Below are 22,545 nucleotides of genomic sequence, written 5' to 3' on the forward strand. Positions count from 1 at the left end.
AAAATATAAACGTAAGCAATACGTTGTACCACGTGTTTGGTTTTCGACCTAATTTATCTCCTTGGATGAGGTCCTATTACCTTATATAGTTATATGGTCATGTATAGGGGTCCATTATCTATCATAAGACATGGGTACATTGGTGCACCCCTTGAAAAATTTGGGAAGAGTACCTTGGCCCACCCCTTAAATTTTGGAAATTGCCAAATCTAAAAATTTGGTGTGGTAGCCTAGGACCATAGTATGTACCTCTATCAGTATTGGGTGTCTATGTCGTTCCCTTTCATGGGTAAAAAATTGCCAAAAATTCAAATTTCGGGGTTTTTTGACCTAATTTATCCCCTTTGATGAGGTGTTATTACCCTATATAGTTATATGAGCGTATACAGGAGTCTATTATCTTTCATAAGATATGGGTACATTGGTGCACCCCTTTAAAAATTTGGGAGGGGTACCTTGGCCCACCCCTTAAATTTTGGAAATTGCCCAATTTAAACATTTGGTATTATAGTACAGGACCCTAATATGTATTATGATAAATTTGGATGGTCCACCTCGTTCCCTTTTAGGGGGTACAAAATTGCCAAAATATAAACGTAAGCAATACGTAGTACCACGTGTTTGGATTTTGGTCGATTTTATCCCCGTTGATGAGGTCCTATTACCTTATATGGTTATATGGGCGTATACAGGTGTCCATTACCTTTCATAAGACATGGGTACATTAATGCACCCCTTGAAAAATTTGGGAGGGGTACCTTGGCCCACCCCTTAAATTTTGGAAATTGACCAATTTAAACATTGGGTATTATAGTATAGGACCCTAATATGTATTATGATAAATTTGGATGGTCCACCTCGTTCCCTTTTAGGGGTATAAAATTGTCAAAAATATAAACGTAAGCAATACGTTGTACCACGTGTTTGTTCTTTTGGCCCATTTATCCCCTTGGATGAGGTCCTACTACATTATATAGTTATATGGTTATGTATAGGGGTCTATTTCCTATCATAAGACATGGGTATATTGGTGCACCCCTTGAAAAATTTGGGAGGGGTACCTTGGCCCACCCCTTCAATTTTAGAAATTGCCCATTTTACACATTTGGTATAATAGTATAGGACCCTAATATATATTACTATAAATTTGGGTGGTCCACCTCGTTCCCTCTTAGGGGTACCAAATTGCCAAAATTTTAGTACAACCACGTGTTTGGACTTTTGACCTAATTTATCGCCTTTGATGAGGTGTTATTATCCTATATGGTTATATGGGCGTATACAGGGTTCATTACCTTTCATAAAACATGGGTATATTAATGCACCCCGGGAGAGGTACCTTGGCCCACCCCTTAAATTTTGGAAATTGCCCAATTTAAACATTTGGTATAATAGTATAGGACCCTAATATATATTACTATAAACTCGTTCCCGTTTAGGGGTACAAAATTGCCAAAATATAAACGTAAGCAATACGTTGTACCACGTGTTTCGTTTTTTTTACCTAATTTATTCCATTGGATGAAGTCCTATTACCTTATATCGTTATATGGTCACGTATGGGGATTCATTTCCTATCATAAGACATAGGTACATTTGTGCACCCTGGAGGGGTACTTTGGCCCACCCCTTTAATTTTGGAAATTGCCCCTTTTACATGTTTGGTATTATAGTATAGGACCCTAATATAGATTAGTATAAATTTGGATGATTCACCTCGTTTCCTTTCATGGGTACGAAATTGCCAAATTTTAGTACAACCACGTGTTTGGTTTTGGCTCAATTTATCCCCTTGGATGAGGTCCTATTACCTTATATGGTTATATGGCCATGTATGTATTGGTCCATTTCCTATTATAAGACATGTGTACATTGATGCACCCCAGGGAGGGGATTCGGTATCATAGTACATGCCTCAACATGTATCATGATAAATTTGGATGGTCCATCTTGTTCCCTTTCATGGGTAAAAAATTGCTAAAATATGAACATAAGCAATATGTTGTACCATGTGTTTGGTTTCTGGCCCAATTTTTCCCCTTTGATGATGTTCTATTACGTTATATGGTTATATGGACATGTATATGGGTTCATTTCCTATCATAAGACATGGGTACATTGACGCATACTTTAAAAATTTGGGAGGGGTATCTTGGCTCATCCACTCGGTTTTAGAAATTGTTTAATATAAGCATTTGGTATCATAGTACAGGACCTCAATATGTACCACTATAAATTTGGATGGTCCACATCGTTCCCTTTCATGGGTAAAGAACTACCAAAAATCAAATTTTGGAGGTTATTGACCCCGTCTTATAAGGTTTTAACGCGTTATATGGATATGTACAGAGGTTTATTACCTTCATATGTTTATGTTCCCTTTTAAATTTGGGAATTATCAAATAACAAAATTCGGTAAACGTTTTCTAGGACCCATTGGTGTCCCTCTTATGGCCAAATATTCAAAATTTAAAGGTTATTGACCGGCTTTATTATTGAATAAGTACAGGATTTATTACTTTTTTCATAAGACACAGGTGTGTTTGTGTACCAATCTTAAATTTTGGGAGGGGGTACATTTCTTATTGTCATATCAATAATTGGTAATTGTTCTTAGAATTGGGTGGTATCTCTTTCTTTGGGTAAATCATTGTCAAATATGAGTATGATCACGTGATCAGTTATTGACCTATGATGGGATTAGGAGCCCAGGACATTGGTACATTTAAACTTTATAGGATAATTTGAGAATGCGTCATTGGTATTGATTATTACAGCCAAATATAAACGTAAGCAATACGATGTACCACGTGATTGACCTTGATGAGGTAGTGTACAGGGATACATAGCTAACCTTATTGAATCTTATGACTCATAGTCTTAAGGAAATACATGCTACAACACTGGCAAAGTTATTGTTGATGCAATTTGATTGGTGGATCACTATCTTTCGTGCAATCTGATTGGCTGATCACTATCTTTCGGGCAATCTGATTGGTTGCTGATGTTCAAATCTTTGCTGCATTCAGTTTTAAGTTTTGTTTAACATTTAAAAATCTTGGTTTCGTTCAACATTTTGCACTCACTGATAAATATGATCAAAACCGTTTATTTGTTAATCGAATAGTTAAAAACCGGATAAAGTTTGACGGTTAACCGTGAAACGTAAAATTTTTTTGTTTGAAAGTTTTTGTTTGAAAACTCTTGTTTCAAATTTGTTTGAATTTTTTTGAAAACCGTTTATTTGTTAATCGAATAGTTAAAAAACCGGATAAAGTTTGACGGTTAACCGTGAAACGTAAAATTTTTAGTTTGAATTTTTTGTTTGAAACTTTGCTTGAAAATTCTTGCTTTCAAATTTTTGTTTGAATTTTTTGTTTCAGAATTTTGTTTGAAATTTCTTTGACAACTTTTGTTTCAAAATTTTTTGTTTAAAAATTTTTCGTTTGAAATTTAAAAAAATTTTTGTATCAAAATTTTGTTTAAAATTTTTGTTTGAAATTTTTCGTTTCCAAATTTTTTGTTTGAAATTTTTTGTTTCAAAATTTTGTTTGAATTTTTTTGTTTAAAATTTTTTGTTGAAATTTTTTGTTTGAATTTTTTCGTTTCCAAGTTTTTCCGTTTCAAAAATTTTTTTTCAAAATTTTGTTTCAAAGATTTTTGTTCGAAATATTTGTTTGTAAACTTTTTTGTTTGAAATTATTGTTTGGAAAATTTTGGTTTGACATCTTTTAAGTTTGTGCACTCATTAGTAAAGAACCGGAACTGTTTAGAACTAAAACCTCTGGCAACATTGTGGTGCACGTCAGAACATGATAATGCAACGACATCGGTTTTGCATCATCGTTCGAGTTAGTATTCATGATAACATCATCATGGCTACTTGTCTGCAGTTTCTAAATACGCGTGATGTGATGAAATCATTTACCAAGATTACTGATTTACAACAGAATGTACCTTATAGAATCTTAGCTAGCCAAAAAATCCCTACAAAGTTTGGATTAAGAATCGTAGTGAAGCTTGAAAATGATAAGAATATAATTTTACCAGCAAGATATTTACCCATGGAGGCATCAAAACAAGAAGAACTGCTGTGTTTCTTAAATACTGGATCTGTATCTTTATGTTATAAAGGATTCTTGGGTCGAAGTCATCAATTTGAATTTAGTACACAGCCAGATTCGTCAGCAAATCATGAATCAGCACATTAGACGTAGTTGTATGACTTTGGTTGGTCGGCATGACGTCAGCAACTGTGATGAAATCATGAATTCAAACGTCAGCACATTCGACATCAGCAATAACTATAAACGAGCAAATACAGTGTCATTCCACGAAATCATTTGAGCAAGTGCTTTTCAGGAAGAAAGATGTGTACTTCTAACGATAAAGAGTTCATCTTCGCAAGCTATTATCCAATAAACAAAACATGTGATGATTGGTATCAGTGCTAGAACATTTGAACCAGTGATTCGATTGGGCAAAGCAGAACAATTTGGTGTACAACTGACCTGTGAAGAATGGCACGAATCGACCAAATGAACGATGAGCTAAATGTGACCATAGTCAAATCATTAGGCTCAAATCATGAAGTGGTGCTGCGTACAGTCCTCGAAGAGAAGATGGTGCTGTACGTAAAAAGAGTACATTCCAAGTCCCTCGCAACATGGTGTATCTAACACAAACGGAATGGAACAAATTTATAAGCGTATTTCAGTGTGTTAAACATGCAGTGGAAGTGTGCAACAAAACAAGTATATTCCTGAAAAAGTACTATTTATGCATATTGTACAACATGTATCTAGATATTGTGATGGTTGTTCGTGGGCGCATACCTGTATTGATAAACAGTTTATTTGTGATCAAATGGACATTGAGTTTCCACCAATTGATATTGCAATAGACCTTAAAAGACTTCAATTGGAATTAAAATTATATGCTAAAGACAAACTAGTGCACGAAGTTCAAAATACATTGTATCGACAATATCCAGAACCACTATCTGGTATGGATGTATGTGGAGTGTAATAAAATGATCCATTTCAATGAAGTGTTTTTTTTTCATTTCAAGTACAACCCCATGTTCTGACGTGTACTATTGCACCACAATGTTGCCAGAGGATTTAGATCTAACAGTTCCGGTTCTTTAAAAATTCGAAACAAAAAAAATTTTAAACAAAAAAAATTTGGAAACGAAAAATTTCAAACGAAAAAATTTTAAACAAAAAATTTTCAAACAAAATTTTGATACAAAAATTTTTTTAAATTTCAAACAAAAACTTTCAAACAAAAAATTTGAAACAAAATTTGGAAACGAAAAATTTTTTCAAACAAAAATCTTGAAACAGAAAAAAAATTTGGAAACGAAAAATTTCAAACGAAAAATTTTAAACAAAAAAATTGAAACAAAAATTTACAGACAAAAAATTTTAAACAAAATATTTTCAAACAAAATTTTGAAACAAAAAAATTCAAACAAAATTTTGAAACAAAAAATTTCGAAACAAAAATTTTTAAACGAAAAATTTCAAACGAAAAAATGTCAAACCAAAGTTTCAAATTTTTAAATGTTAAAATAAAACTGAATGCAGCAAAGATTTGAACATCAGCAACCAATCAGATTGCCCGAAAGATAGTGATCAGCCAATCAGATTGCACGAAAGATAGTGATCCACCAATCAAATTGCATCAACAATAACTTTGCCAGTGTTGTAGCATGTATTTCCTTAAGACTATGAGTCATAAGATTCAATAAGGTTAGCTATGTATCCCTGTACACTACCTCATCAAGGTCAATCACGTGGTACATCGTATTGCTTACGTTTATATTTGGCTGTAATAATCAATACCAATGACGCATTCTCAAATTATCCTATAAAGTTTAAATGTACCAATGTCCTGGGCTCCTAATCCCATCATAGGTCAATAACTGATCACGTGATCATACTCATATTTGACAATGATTTACCCAAAGAAAGAGATACCACCCAATTCTAAGAACAATTACCAATTATTGATATGACAATAAGAAATGTACCCCCTCCCAAAATTTAAGATTGGTACACAAACACACCTGTGTCTTATGAAAAAAGTAATAAATCCTGTACTTATTCAATAATAAAGCCGGTCAATAACCTTTAAATTTTGAATATTTGGCCATAAGAGGGACACCAATGGGTCCTAGAAAACGTTTACCGAATTTTGTTATTTGATAATTCCCAAATTTAAAAGGGAACATAAACATATGAAGGTAATAAACCTCTGTACATATCCATATAACGCGTTAAAACCTTATAAGACGGGGTCAATAACCTCCAAAATTTGATTTTTGGTAGTTCTTTACCCATGAAAGGGAACGATGTGGACCATCCAAATTTATAGTGGTACATATTGAGGTCCTGTACTATGATACCAAATGCTTATATTAAACAATTTCTAAAACCGAGTGGATGAGCCAAGATACCCCTCCCAAATTTTTAAAGTATGCGTCAATGTACCCATGTCTTATGATAGGAAATGAACCCATATACATGTCCATATAACCATATAACGTAATAGAACATCATCAAAGGGGAAAAATTGGGCCAGAAACCAAACACATGGTACAACATATTGCTTATGTTCATATTTTAGCAATTTTTTACCCATGAAAGGGAACAAGATGGACCATCCAAATTTATCATGATACATGTTGAGGCATGTACTATGATACCGAATCCCCTCCCTGGGGTGCATCAATGTACACATGTCTTATAATAGGAAATGGACCAATACATACATGGCCATATAACCATATAAGGTAATAGGACCTCATCCAAGGGGATAAATTGAGCCAAAACCAAACACGTGGTTGTACTAAAATTTGGCAATTTCGTACCCATGAAAGGAAACGAGGTGAATCATCCAAATTTATACTAATCTATATTAGGGTCCTATACTATAATACCAAACATGTAAAAGGGGCAATTTCCAAAATTAAAGGGGTGGGCCAAAGTACCCCTCCAGGGTGCACAAATGTACCTATGTCTTATGATAGGAAATGAATCCCCATACGTGACCATATAACGATATAAGGTAATAGGACTTCATCCAATGGAATAAATTAGGTAAAAAAAACGAAACACGTGGTACAACGTATTGCTTACGTTTATATTTTGGCAATTTTGTACCCCTAAACGGGAACGAGTTTATAGTAATATATATTAGGGTCCTATACTATTATACCAAATGTTTAAATTGGGCAATTTCCAAAATTTAAGGGGTGGGCCAAGGTACCTCTCCCGGGGTGCATTAATATACCCATGTTTTATGAAAGGTAATGAACCCTGTATACGCCCATATAACCATATAGGATAATAACACCTCATCAAAGGCGATAAATTAGGTCAAAAGTCCAAACACGTGGTTGTACTAAAATTTTGGCAATTTGGTACCCCTAAGAGGGAACGAGGTGGACCACCCAAATTTATAGTAATATATATTAGGGTCCTATACTATTATACCAAATGTGTAAAATGGGCAATTTCTAAAATTGAAGGGGTGGGCCAAGGTACCCCTCCCAAATTTTTCAAGGGGTGCACCAATATACCCATGTCTTATGATAGGAAATAGACCCCTATACATAACCATATAACTATATAATGTAGTAGGACCTCATCCAAGGGGATAAATGGGCCAAAAGAACAAACACGTGGTACAACGTATTGCTTACGTTTATATTTTTGACAATTTTATACCCCTAAAAGGGAACGAGGTGGACCATCCAAATTTATCATAATACATATTAGGGTCCTATACTATAATACCCAATGTTTAAATTGGTCAATTTCCAAAATTTAAGGGGTGGGCCAAGGTACCCCTCCCAAATTTTTCAAGGGGTGCATTAATGTACCCATGTCTTATGAAAGGTAATGGACACCTGTATACGCCCATATAACCATATAAGGTAATAGGACCTCATCAACGGGGATAAAATCGACCAAAATCCAAACACGTGGTACTACGTATTGCTTACGTTTATATTTTGGCAATTTTGTACCCCCTAAAAGGGAACGAGGTGGACCATCCAAATTTATCATAATACATATTAGGGTCCTGTACTATAATACCAAATGTTTAAATTGGGCAATTTCCAAAATTTAAGGGGTGGGCCAAGGTACCCCTCCCAAATTTTTAAAGGGGTGCACCAATGTACCCATATCTTATGAAAGATAATAGACTCCTGTATACGCTCATATAACTATATAGGGTAATAACACCTCATCAAAGGGGATAAATTAGGTCAAAAAACCCCGAAATTTGAATTTTTGGCAATTTTTTACCCATGAAAGGGAACGACATAGACACCCAATACTGATAGAGGTACATACTATGGTCCTAGGCTACCACACCAAATTTTTAGATTTGGCAATTTCCAAAATTTAAGGGGTGGGCCAAGGTACTCTTCCCAAATTTTTCAAGGGGTGCACCAATGTACCCATGTCTTATGATAGATAATGGACCCCTATACATGACCATATAACTATATAAGGTAATAGGACCTCATCCAAGGAGATAAATTAGGTCGAAAACCAAACACGTGGTACAACGTATTGCTTACGTTTATATTTTTGACAATTTTGTACCCCTAGAAGGAAACAAGGTGGACCACCCAAATTTATCATAATACATATTAGGGTCCTGTACTATAATACCCAATGTTTAAATTGGGCAATTTCCAAAATTGAAGGGGTGGGCCAAGGTACCCCTCCCAAATTTTTCAAGGGGTGCATTAATGTACCCATGTCTTATGAAAGGTAATGGACCCCTGTATACGCCCATATAACTATATAGGGTAATAATACCTCATCCAAGGGGATAAATTAGGTCAAAAAACCCCGAAATTTGAATTTTTGGCAATTTTTTACCCATGAAAGGGAACGACATAGACCCCCAATACTGATAGGGGTACATACTGTGGTCCTAGGCTACCATACCAAATTTTTAGATTTGACAATTTCCAAAATTTAAGGGGGGTGGTCCTATGTACCCCTGCCAAAATTTAGGGGGTGGGCCAAGGTACCCCTGCCAAAATTTAGAGGGGGTGGTCCTAGGTACCCCTCGGTCATTGACCCCGGGCCAAGGTCATTGACCTTTGACCTATGACGTCACAAAAATTTTTGCTGACTCGGCTGGACATACGGGGGGGCCTACTACTGTGACAATACCAGGTGGGTCACGCTTTGTAACCGTGGCAAAATTGACTCGTTGGTAGTCCACACGTGACCCTAATGCCCTTGTCACAGTTTTACTGCTGATAAGAAAAGTTGGTTTAGTTAAGAGTAGGCAAAATTAAGGGTACGGCTAATGGGCGTACTGTATATAAGTCACACTTCTCATAATAATGTATAATTAATGATGCAGCTTATACACGCGATTGGGAAAACGTACACACGCCAACACAACAATGCTTGATATGTGATTACTTGAAGCATAGGTCATCGTTCTTGTTGGGTTTAACATTGCTTGCCTTTTCATTACCAAGTGAGGGTTGTTAATCTTTCTTTTCTTTTCTTTTTCTTTTTCTTTTTAAAAAAAGGAGAACCTGTTTGACGAAAGTAAAATATTGTTCAAATGTAGAACTAGTGTTTTCATTTTCTTGTGTTTTTACACAGCTAACGTAAGACTTAATAACAATTTTTTAGGCTAGTTGTTTCGTATGAGGCGAGTGTTGATGTGAAATCGTTGGCAAGATAAACGTGCGGCTTATACAGCCATTCGTCTTATACATGCACATACTTTCTGAAATTGTAGGGAAGATTAATGTGCGGCTTATACACGCAAGAGTCTTTTACGTTCGAATATTTTTCTGGAATTATGTGGAAGATAAATGTGAGTCTTATACACGATTTTTTTTTCCCAAATTATAGGAAAGATAAATGTGCATTTTATACTCTTGAATATTACTTTGAATTTGTACGTAGGATAAACTGTAGCTTATACACACACATGCGTTTTATACACACACATGCGTTTTATATACACACGAGGATATAAGGAAATTTAAAGGAGATAAGGTCATATGTGGGAGGAGAGATTTGAACTTCTGGCAGCTCCGTCTCTATCTCCTCTTTTCTCCAAATCCTAGGGGAGAGATCTAATAAGCTTCGAAGTAATATTTATCAGGCATTATTCCAGAAAATTCTGTCCGGATCTGCACTGGAACACTATTTGCTTAAAAACGTGCCGTACACAAGAGTGACACGTAATTGGCATTTAATTTATCAGCCTCTACGGGTGGGAAGAAGTTAGCCAAAGTCTAGGGAGGGAATACCTGTAAGAAACATCGCTTCTTATGTATACAGTTCTTTCTTACACGTTTTGCAGAGGTAGGTTAGCAGGGTGTGCAGTAACTGAAAGAGTAAAAACGTGTTTTAGCTGTCACTTACGCTTCGCTGATTTATGCAATGAAAATCAATACTTGAATCTTAGCAGAGCAAATGCTTCCTCCCCCTCCCCCTCCAAAGAAAGGGCTAAAGAAAGCTAAGTAAGAAGTTACGTGTTACGTCGACTTATCTACAAAGGAGCAGAAAGACATAATCACAGTTGTTTTAGAAAAGCAAAGTCGCAAGAGAGAAGAAACATAACAGAGAACTTTACAAACACTTAAGTAATATATGCATTGTGTCAAGTTCTGTTGAAGAAGTAGAACTTTTCTTGTTGAAGTGTTTGTTGAAGGTCAATCGAGTATGCTCTTCACGTAGATACGCAGGCTGTTTCCAACGTGACATTATTTATCACATTGAACAGACAAAGGTATAATCTATAGTTCTGAGAAAACTGTCTTTGCAATTGTCAAGAAATATTTTAGTTATCGATGTAAACGTATTCGTAATAAAATTGGAGGCAGGGTATGTTGTGGATTTTCTAACTAACTAACTCTATGGCCTATGGAATCCGGAGGTTTAATGCTACGTTCACAAAAGTTCTCCATTGAGTCTATACTTAGCCAACTGGATCCAATTTCTATTTTGTATTCCTATTTCTGCGAGATCCATTTTAATATTGTCCTCCCATCTGCCTCGAAGTCTTCCTAATGGTCGTTTTCCGATTGGATTTGCAGTTAAAACTTTGAAAGCGTTCCGTTTTCCTCCATTGTGACTGCTTAACCTGGACATGCCCACCTAAGCCTCCTAGACTTGATGACCCTAACCATGTTTGGAAAACGATATAAATTATGTAGTTCCTCGTTGTAAGTTTCCGCCATTTCCCATTTCCGTTTCTCTTGGGTCCGAATATTCGTCTTAGAATCTTGTTCTCAAACAATTTCAGTCTGCGTTGTTCCCTCAGAGTAAGCGACCATACAGCACAGCAGGCATGCTTCTCGTTTTATATATTTTAAGCTTCAAATTCATCGACAGAATTCGCGACGAGCAAAGGTTTTGAACTGAAAAATAACACGAATTCTCTGCTTTTAGTCGACTTTTAATTTCTTCCTGAATATGGTTTTGGTCTTATTGTGGATTTTATACAACTATTTATCCATGATTTTCCCACAGAGGTAAAGCTATTACGAATCCTCAGAGATTACATGAAAAATGGCTGCAGCCATATTACCTGTGCAGTTTCTTATAAAATCTTATTTTTATTTATTTATTTATTTATTTTATTATTACTGTGTTATATAGAAACTTTCGGCAACCAATTTACAGAGCCTTGCTCGCTGGTCTAGTGGCTATTCTAACTAACTCAGCTGGTAGATTACCTATACCAGTTGTCTTGCCATTCTTCATCTCTGTAAGAGCTCTCTCTCGGAATCATACTTTAATATCGGAAATCCTGCTCCTCTCTTACTTTGATGTACTCATCAATGCCCAGATTACACAGTTGATTCTTTCATACAAATTTTCAGTGTGTCCCTTTCAACTTCCAAAGGGGGGACAGGGGGGCTCAGTACTTTCTGGTGGTTCTGTCCAGTGTAATAGAGACACACAGGTACGCACATAAAAACATGTTTATCTATTTTCGTCCTGTGCCGAAAGATAAAAGTACGTCTTGCTTCTGTAAAAAGGCGAGTACATTTCCAACCGCCAGATCGTCATTGGCGATCAAATATTTTAGTTTTGCTATAGGCATTTGGCCTTTACTTGGTTTGGCTAATATCAAATGACTATAGCCTTTTTATTTCAAGTGTACCCTTGGAAAATGTGTGAAACATACTTCGACCCCATCCTCGTCAACCCTCTTATAGATGAAACTTACCGGTACATTTTTAGGGTGAAAGAACCCTGTCCGCATGAAATTTTTGAAGGATCTCAACCACAGCACAACTTGTCCCTACTGGTATTATAATAATAATAATAATAATAATAAAAAAATAAAAAAAAATGCAGCGCCAGGAGGGCAGACTTGAAATAGAAAGACCGTACCAAGCTCTTTGCTCTGAACTAGATGCTCTGAACTAGATTCAGAAATTTCGTGTCCTTTTTTTTTTTTTTTTTTTTGTTTTAACAGAAGCTCTCAAATATAACAAAACAGATGTAAGGGGAAAATTGAATTTTGAATCAATGGAAACTTAATAAGACTTATAAACCCACATTAAATGCTTAAAAGAAGTTATATTTGGTAGTAGGGATTAATTGTTACGTCATAGGGAGAAATAATAATGTGAGCCTTAGAACTTAATCTATATCTTTTTTTTAAAAAAGTTCACCCCCTCCAGATTACTTTCTTTTAAAATTCAAATCAGCTCAATTACAGTTTTAAATTTCTTACAGATTCACGGGAAGTGCGATTTTGGACGTAAATAAATGAATAATAAAATAAACTGTTGGAGCAGAAGTATATTTACATACGTGTAAAATAAAAATTCATGATTTCAGCAACGGAATTTCTCTGCCTCTATTAAATGCAACACACATTCAGTAATGTAAACACTCTGAAAATTATATGATCGTATTTGCTTATCGTAGCCAAATTTATACAAGACTCACACTTGTTCGTTTAGTTTCCATTGTGAATAATGATAAAGGTTTTAGATACTGCATATTAATAGTAAAAACATTGAAATTATAATAAAGGTATTTCCATGGTAGTCTGAATTATAAAGCATCGATCGATCTTGCGAAATTATAAACAACGCTAGAAAGGGTCAAAGCAACAAAACATCTTGAGAATTTTCTCATTATTCGTTACAAAATGAAATATTAATACTGCTGGCCATTAAAATTGCAACCAGTGTGAGAGTGGTGAGAAATACCTCGTAAAATTCTTATATTCCATAGGATTATTTTTGTGTACAGTCTTGCAAGAAAAACCTGCCATTTATCTCTCTCTGGAAAGCCTTGGTGAATTGTTTTGACAATTGAAATCTTTGTTACGAGCTAGTATATATATATAAATCCGGAAAGCATGCGCATTAAGCATTTGACGATTAGAAGACTGATATTTATTCACGTATTAGTCGTAATAAATTCATACGTATGTGTTCAGTCTTAATATTTGTTCATATAGCTTTATTTGTAGTCAACACATGACATTCACACTCACTGTGTTAACTGTGAAATAAATAGAAAAAGATCTCTCGGATAATTGAAACTGTGAAAATATATACATGTGTGCTGTTTATACTGCATCATAGTTTAGTTTCAACACTGCATATTTCAATGTGATTATACAATCTGTGTGTAATAATTTTGGGGTAGAATTATACAGGGTGTTTCAAAACAACACCGACAACATTTGGGAGGTAATTCCTGACACCACGATGAGACAAAAATATAGACCAACTTGAATTATGCACAAATGCTTCCTTTCGGGGTTACAGGCTGCCGGAAACATGAAAATATGAACTTTAAAGGTCCATAGCTCCAAAACTAAGGAAACTACCGTAGTCATGTCAAGACTTCACTTAGGAACTAATATGTACTCTATCCAAAAATATATGTTTGAGAATCCTAAGGTACTCACGCAACAATGTTTATAGAGAAAGTTTGGCTACAGGCATATAATTTAAAGTACTCACCAACTACCTTAATAAAAATTGTTGCAGAAGTACCGCAGGATTCTGAAACATGGATATTTGGATAGGGCACGTACTAGTTCCTAAGTGAAGTCTTCACCTGACTGCGGTAGGTCCCATTGGTTTAAAGCTATGGACTTTTAAAGTTCATTTTTTCGGCAGCCCATAACTCCGAAAGGACGCATTTGTGCACCCAGGTTGGTCTATATCTTTTGTTTTGTCTTGGTATCAGGAATCGCCTCTCAAACGTTGTCGGTGTTGTTTTGAAACACTCTACATATAAGTAAAAATAATTAAAAAATGGAAAAACAGTGTTAAAATTTTACAGTTTATTAGCAATGTTTTAGTTTTCATATCGACACAATGAACTTCCTTTTTATGAAACTGAATATTGATTCTATCTGATACCTGATATCTGATGGGGTGTATTGTTGAGGGTGTGTAGGGGTGTATTGTTATATTTAAAGTCTAATATTATCTAGGGAAAACTCGTACTGTTCACACCAAATATCTTTAATTTCCAGTTAGGAAAGTGGGCTCCATCGAGGCTAAGCTATTAGCGTACGTGCGTTTGGCATGGTAGACCTGGGTTCGATTCCTGGTAGAGCTCATGTGGTTCAGATCCCACGTTAAATTGTAGGTTTAGGTCTCATGCAGTCGTGCTGCTGAAAGGGACGCTAAATTTAAAACATCCCTAAAAATCCAATTAGGAAACTCTGTAGTAAAATTCAGTATAATCTTCAGTTGGAATTAAGTCAGGAGTGTATAGGGGGTGCAGCATTACCTTTCAGTGCATCGGTCAATAATTCGATGGTCTATGTGATCTTCCATTATCGTGATGCATAGTAGATCCTTTCCTGGACATCGGTGTGCATTTTGCGTGTGTGGCCTTCCGAACTTTATTATTAAAAAGTAGCGCTAAATAATACTGAACATTTGCAGAGATCCTTTTTGAGAAGTCCAAACAGGAAGACATAAATTACCTTATAGGCTGGTATGAAATGTGGCATGAAACTTAACAGCAAGAAATGTGACAGTATTATCATTACTCTGAAAAAATCTTCTGTTCCCTCCACATACCATATCAACGATTCCCCTGTTACATATTTTGCTTGTCATAATAATCATGGTGTCATCTTTGATTGGAAACTCATATTTTCTGACCAAATCTCCTCAATACTTAATAGTTCAATGCGCATGTTGGGGCTTCTTTATCGATTTACTGAACTACGCACTGTGTCATCATCAGCAACTTTTTATAAAACTCTAATAGCGCCCAAGATCGAACACTGCTCTCCCATATGGGCCATGACAGCACCTACACATTTCTCTAGACTTGATTCTACTCTCAATTTCTTTATTGTTATAATACATTTTCGTGTTCCCGCACTTCGAATATTACCTAAGGAGGGATTCTTGCGATATCAATATCTAGACTCCGGGAGTACGCAGAAATAACTGACCTGGAATTTCTTCATAAAATAGATAATGGAAACTTAAGATCGGGAACATTTTTTCAGGAACTATCTTCATGTGTCACTCTCCGCATAACCCGGAATACATACCTATTCTATATTGCCCACCCTGGATTGGCAATTATATAGTACTCTCTTTTTTACAGAATACCGAACTGTTATAATCATTTAACAACTTATGTGGAGATTTTTTTTCGAGCTACTCGGTGATTGAAAGAGCAATGAAACGAGTTGTGGCGAAATAATATACCTTTGCACTATTTGTTGATACTGTTTTGTTGTTGTTTTTGTTTTTTCCTGTTTGTTAACATTTCCCTATGTAAAATGGCAAAGTTATGCTGCATCTGGGAATATGTTCGATAAAAAAAAAAAAAAATAAATAAAAAAAAATAAAAAAAATAAAAAAAAATAAAAAAAACTAGAAATACCTTTGTTCCAAAGTAAAGTCTTATCTTCAGATGATACTGTGTAAAATTTCTTGGTAGACTTGGAATCTGCGTGTTTACGTTGCATTTACTCACTCTTTGTTTCATATGTGTGGTGGTCCACTCATGACTCATCGGTTATAACGATTAAGTGCAGAACAATATCATCATTACATTACGGATCCAACATATTTCTTTCCATTTTTTGGTCAGAATTTAGTTATTTAGTCTTCAATTCACAGAAAAGCATGAAAATGAGGTGGTTATTGATAATAATGTCCATAAAACTTCTGGTTATACCAGTACCGGTCGCGATTCACTAAATCGTTGAAAATCTCCTGTCCGACATTGTGAATGTACATCTTTTGGCCGAGCGTCTCGGCGCTCATCGACCTACATGAAGATGTTTGATACCAATGAAACGCTGATAAGCATGTAATAGTGTTTTCTGCAAAGATACAAGACAGTCGACGATTAATTTTAGCTGTCTTTGAATCTTTTGCCACCATAAATGTAATCACCATACATTGTTCCTGCACTGGATTCAATTTGTTCGATACCATCTCAAATAAACAGCACGAAAACTGCTAGTACTTGCAACTTTTATCACCAGGTGTCAGGCATGTATTGGTCAATTTAGAGTAGTTACTAAACTCTATATCTTTCGTGTTGGGTTATGCCAACAAAATGTGAACTCATCTCGTAAAGGGTGGTAAATTTTAGTCTAGAAAATAAATAAATAAATAAAAACGTTGTAGAGAAACGGCTGACAACACATTCAATTTGTGACACCAGGGTCGTATTTCTCAGAACTATCCATCTTGTAATACAATGTAAAATTTTTCAAAATCAAACATTGTAAAGTTGTACGAATATATACAATAAAATCATGATAAATTAGAGGTACCTGCATTAGTATTTAGAAATGCATTTTACTATTATTCTAGTGTTTCTGCTTCAGAATATTTTTCTGTTGTAAAAGAAAAAAAAAAGTATTGAAAGATTTGAAAAATAGACCCCAGAATGTTTAATTTAGTTTTGCAGATATATTATCCATTATATTGATCTCGATAAGTAGATTTCTAAACAAGAATTTTACGAATGATTTAAAAAAAATGAAAAAAAAAAAAAAAGATGAAAAGATTGCTATTTTGTCAATAATTAGTTTTTGGATCAGATGGGGGGGGGGGGGGGGGAACAAAACTTTTGAACAGCCATTAAATCGGGTTTTCGTATTTTCTACGGAATAAGCACATCGTATTGAGTTAAGTGATAGTTTGAATTTGGCTGCACTGTATATAGTTTTCCAGATATAAGGCGTACAAGAAAATTTTTTATTGAAATATATTGGATCTTTTGATCCAATAAGAACTATTTTTTCTGTGTAAGGAACTCTAATTTAAAATCTTAAGAAAAATGTACCTATTTGAAACATATGTCATATTTATAGCGTTTATTAAAAAAAGTATTTTTGGTTTTGAAGAAATTTTAATGAAACAAATAAATGAATTACAAAACCAGCTTGTCTTGCTTCATTGTTATTATTGCGTTGCCATTAACTTCGAAAATTAATTGCCTTTTCATTTCTTTTTTCTTTCTTTTTTTAATGTTTGTAAGGGGAGAAAATCAAATACTATATTATATTTCTATAGAATTATATTTTTCTTCATTCACTTGAAAGAGAAACAAAACAATATTTCCAGTGAAATCAACAATGATAAGTCACGTTGCTTCTTTCAATGTGTAGGATATGAACAGACAGCTCCACGGAATTCTCGGCATGAGGCCGCCTGAAAGACTTCCAATAACAAAAGAATTCGACCAAACAAAATATTTAAGTTATGCGTTAAAGCAACTAGAGAAAAAAACAGAAATCTTATTGAGTAACATGACACCGGTTTCAAAGGAATTCTCAAGTTATTGACTACTACATTTCCGTTTTTCTTGTTTTCATCTTATAAACGATACATGCAGTATGAAAAGTTTGAAATTGTGGGAGCGAAGTTTAGTTCAGATAGCCAATTTCACAAATGAGAACCCCTTGTGAGGACCCCTCTCACAGGATTTCACTTCGTTTTGGCTGGCACTGAGACATGCATGACTTAATCTTTGAGACAAACATATGGCTACTGGCAGAATCAACCATGGAAATCTAATAAAAGCATCTCTCCCATTGCTGGACGGGATTCTACAGAAGCATAAGCCCAAACAAGGCGAAACCGCGAATGGCTCATTAAACAGTTATGGTTCCTTAGATCATACCTATCTTACTTGGATAACTGTGCTTCTAGAACTAATACATGAAACTCTAGTGCTAATTTTAGTGCTAATTCTGTCTAGAATCCTAGTGCTAATTCTAGTGCTAATTCTAGAGCTAATTCTAGTGCTAATTCTCTAGAATTCTAGTGCTAATTATAGTGCTAATTCTAGAGCTAATACTTTGAGTAGTCATATGCTTGTCTCAAAGATTCAGCCGTGCATGTCTCAGTGCAAGCGTAAACAAGATGAAATCGCGAATGGCTCAGTTATGGTTCCTTAGATCGTACCTATCCTACTTGGATAACTGTAGCATTTCACTTTGTTTACCCCATTTCAAATACTTAAGGGTGAGGGTGACAATTTGAGGGTTAGTGTGGATGGATTTTTATATTTTTTATGAAGAGGATGAATCATGTTAAGGGCATAAATATTATTTAAGGAAAAGGGTCTAAATATTGAAAGCGACTGAATTTTCTTTTGAAAATGAGATTGCGTGATAATGACACCAATATTATTTAAGCTGAGAGAAGGACAGTTAAATTTTTCTTTTGAGGTTGAGGTTAAAAGACATCAATATTAATTAAGGGTAAGTGTGCATGGGTGTAAATATTGTCTGATTTGTAAGCGAGAACAGATGAGAATTCGTGCCGTACAAATTTTTTGTTGACACAGTATCGTGAAGCAGTTGACAAACTATAGTCGAACTTAAGAGCGTGCCATATTAAAAATAATACAAAATGTACCATTTTTCTTTTGCTTGTTTGTTGATAAGTGAAAGAAGATAATGAAATGCAACTTACCACAATCATAGATAATGTTATTCTATAACAGAAAATATGAACCTGAAAAATTTTCAGTGTTGCCATCCATAGAAATTACAGTGTTAACAGAATAATATTTCCCTCAAAATCTAAGTTAAGGTAGCGACTAGAGGAACGAACTCAACTGCATTTGGTAAGTTGCATTTCATTATTTCCTTTCACTTATGAATAAACAAGCAAAAGAAAAATGGTAAATTTTGTATTATTTTTAGTATGGCAGGCTCTTAAGTATGTCGAAGTGCTTTTGGAAATTCAAAATGCTTCGAGTTATGGAAGACTTAAGATGTGGGAAGTAAAAACGCTTCCGAATACTATCATCAAAGCAAATATAATCGTAAACGTAACAGCTAGTGTTATGATATTACTTCGGAACACATCAGTTCCTATCGGAAATCGAACCCAAGTCTCCCATGTCGAAGGCTCGTACGCTAACCATATATATAAACAATAATATCTTAAATTTAAAAATTAATTTATACGCACAAATAATTTTCATTTAATTGATTACTTCGAGATATTAAAAATTCGAGGTATAGATGTTCGAGTAATGGAAGTTCAACTGTACTTCAGTTAAAAGGTAGCGAATTCCAGTTTGTGAAGCGTGAAATAATGTCCCTAAAGATCACTGTGCTGACCTTGCATCACATGTGCGCGTCTTCCGACTCTTCATGGTCTTTTGTTTTGGTATCACGAAATTTAAGTTTATACTTTATAGGACTTCATAATAACACATGAATGGCAATATTAAACAGATGTGAATCCTATTGGCAACTTTGCTATCCATCGTTGAACTGTTTAATTGTGTATTCTTCCGTATATGAAGCATGTCTTCCGGCGTTATTACATCTGGAACCGACAGCTCGATCAATGAAGATTGGTTGAAGGAGGCTTCCTTTCTTCCGTGAAAACAAGGAAAAACGTCTTTTTTGTTGGCAACAGAATCTTTTGCGCTACCGAATGTGACAGCTCTTTTTAAACGCTTTTCAAAGCTTTATAGATCTTTGCAGAAGTTTACGTAACGTCCACGTGAGATCCAGAGGCTTACGCAATGAGATCAATGCTTTTCTACCTACTTGGATCTGAACTTTTTAGAGAAACTCAGAAGAAGCATCTAAGACAGTTCAGTTAATTTTCCTTGACACTCCGTACATTAAAAAAAAAAAAAAAAAAAAAAAAAAAAAAAAAAAAAAAAAAAAAACCTGGCTTTTGAAGCCGCAAGTAAAACAATATAAATACTCGTTCTCAATGCTATTTTCTAGTTTACTGAAAAGGCTGATGATATTACCATAACCAACCTCAATATCAAAAGTGTTGTATTTATTTCAGAGAGTGTTGAATTCAGGCATGTTCAAGATTGGGGGAGGGGCGAGCACTCCCTAGAATATATATACGCCCCCCCTTAGAATATCTATTCAGATGCATTGAAATATTTACTTTTTCTGTGTAATATTTTCGGAAGTAAAAGAATCTTAAAATCAAAAAATAAAGAAAGAAAGAAAGAAAGAAAGAAAGAAAAAAAAGTTTCTTCTTTTGCTCAACCTAATTGTACTAATTAATTCATAAATATAGCACGAAGAGAGGAAGGAGAGCTAGGATTGAAATGTTGGCATAAAAAAAGTTGCGAGGTGAAGCACTATAGTAAGGACTTGCTAAACAAAATAAAGCAGTCCCGAACAAGGTTCAAATTAGCCTTCGTCCTCCTGACTCTTTCTTCACATAATGTATTGTGCAGGTTTCGAAACGTGCTGTTTTAGAAGACTTCTTGCACTGTTGGGAGCAAGGAACGACGGCAAAAGGTTGTAAAAGAGACTCTCTCAGATAAAGGTATAATGTGAGAGTTTTCCACACTGGTTTTTAAAGAAAGGTTTCTTTTCTTTTCTTTTCTTTTCTTTTCTTTTCTTTTCTTTTCTTTTCTTTTCTTTTCTTTTCTTTTCTCTTTTCTTTTCTTTTCTCTTTTTATGCATTCCGGCATGCTCCTGGTGGGACTAAGGAAATTCTTTGGAAATATTTGAGTTAAAATGGCCTTGCCGGACCGAGTGTTTTTTTTTTTAATGTGTCCCTTTAATTTTTATTGCTCCCCCCCGTACAAAAGTCTGAATTCAACACTGATTTCAGAACAAATGGATTCTTTAATATTGAATTGCTGTTCTCTGTAGCTTAAAGGACGGATGAGAACCATTTGAATGATGTTGAAACAGTTGGTGGAATTATTTAGAAAGTAGGAAGGAAGTGGGGTTGTTGTCTATTGCCCGTTACAGGTTTCCATCTATGTATTCTACACTTACTCTGGTCGATACCTGGATATGTTACAGTAACGTCAGTTTTATTACATAGATGGTTCCTGTACGTATGAAGACTGTGTATTAAATATTATTTTGAATACTGGTGCTTGTGTTAAGCAGGGGTGCCCACAGAGGGGGGCTATGACGCAAACTGCGTCGTAGAAATATTTGGGGGGGGGTAAAAATCTATATAAATATGATTGAGGAGGTGTAAAAATTAATCGAAAAGAAGATTTTTTCATGGAAGAACACCTACGGATAGACAATTGGGGGGGGGTGCGTCATGGACATAAGGGGGGGTGGGCACCACTGTGTTAAGTATATGTATCGTCCATTAAGACAGTCTTTTACTTCATTTAAAATGTAATAGATGGCATAGGAATTCCTATTTTACGTACGGTACAATATAAGAGAGAAGTGAGTTTCCCTTAAAACTTCTGGCTTCTGTTTATCTATTTATGTTTTATTATTTTCGTATTTGATATATTATAGCATTAATATTAATGATAATAATTTATAAAATGATGATTGTTATTATAAATATATGGTGCGTTCAGTGCACAAGGAAATCAAGTCCACTTTAGAGTATCATTTTGGACATACATATTTCGTTTTTAAGGTCAAAAAACTTTATTGAAAAATTTGGCGCAAAGTAAGAAAATGGATAAAATCGTGTAAAAAATATTTCAGTTACGCTTTCTTCAAGCAAACATTATAGCTACGTTATTCACTTCAACTAACTGTCAGTTTGTTGTAGATATTTGCTTCATGTAAATCTATTAGTAAAATAATTAGGAGTAAAATTTATAAATACATATTTTCTATATTTTGTGGTTATGTTTAATAACTGATTAGTACATCGCTTTTGTGAATGTTTTCACAGTTATGTTTATTTTGTTGCAGTATTGAAGCTCCCCCACAACCTCCAGTAACCAAACGAAAGGACAAAGAACATAAAAAGAAGAAGTTGAAAGCAGAAAGTCATGAGCATCATCAACAACGCTTGTCAACTGTCACCGAAACTCCTAGTCATGGCGGAGCCATTGAGTCTAAGGCCCTACAAATGGCTGCTATATCCCAGACCCTCAACTGCATTAAAAAGCTCAAAAACAAAGAAGCACCTGCAGGTAGGTAGTCAATTGGATTCTACTACATTGTGAGGGTTATAATTAATAAACATCTCAAGAATGGAAATATGGGTATCACTACACATGTATTCAGAAGAGAAAATTTCAAGGGGGTAAAAATGAAAGAAGAAAAAATATTTGCAATATATTTATAAGT

The 22,545-nt window shown here is 34.9% G+C and overlaps 1 protein-coding gene across 14 annotated transcripts in view; it reads left to right on the forward strand.

Annotated features, from left to right (window-relative positions):
* LOC145669012 (period circadian protein-like) overlaps positions 1 to 22,545 on the forward strand; it is a 147,636-nt gene that overhangs the window by 44,731 nt on the left and 80,360 nt on the right. For all 14 annotated transcript variants that reach the window (XR_014128128.1, XR_014128126.1, XR_014128127.1 and 11 more), the window contains exon 4: positions 22,165 to 22,388. Coding sequence is in view for 11 of the 14 variants with exons in the window: in XM_081737342.1 (XP_081593468.1) it covers positions 22,165 to 22,388 (224 nt within the window). In the remaining 3 variants the exon portion in view is untranslated. The remainder of the gene's footprint in view (positions 1 to 22,164; positions 22,389 to 22,545) is intronic.

This window comes from Thermobia domestica, chromosome 13, assembly GCF_964235325.1.
Source record: "Thermobia domestica chromosome 13, izTheDome1.hap1.1, whole genome shotgun sequence".
NCBI classification, from domain to species: Eukaryota; Metazoa; Arthropoda; class Insecta; order Zygentoma; family Lepismatidae; genus Thermobia; species Thermobia domestica.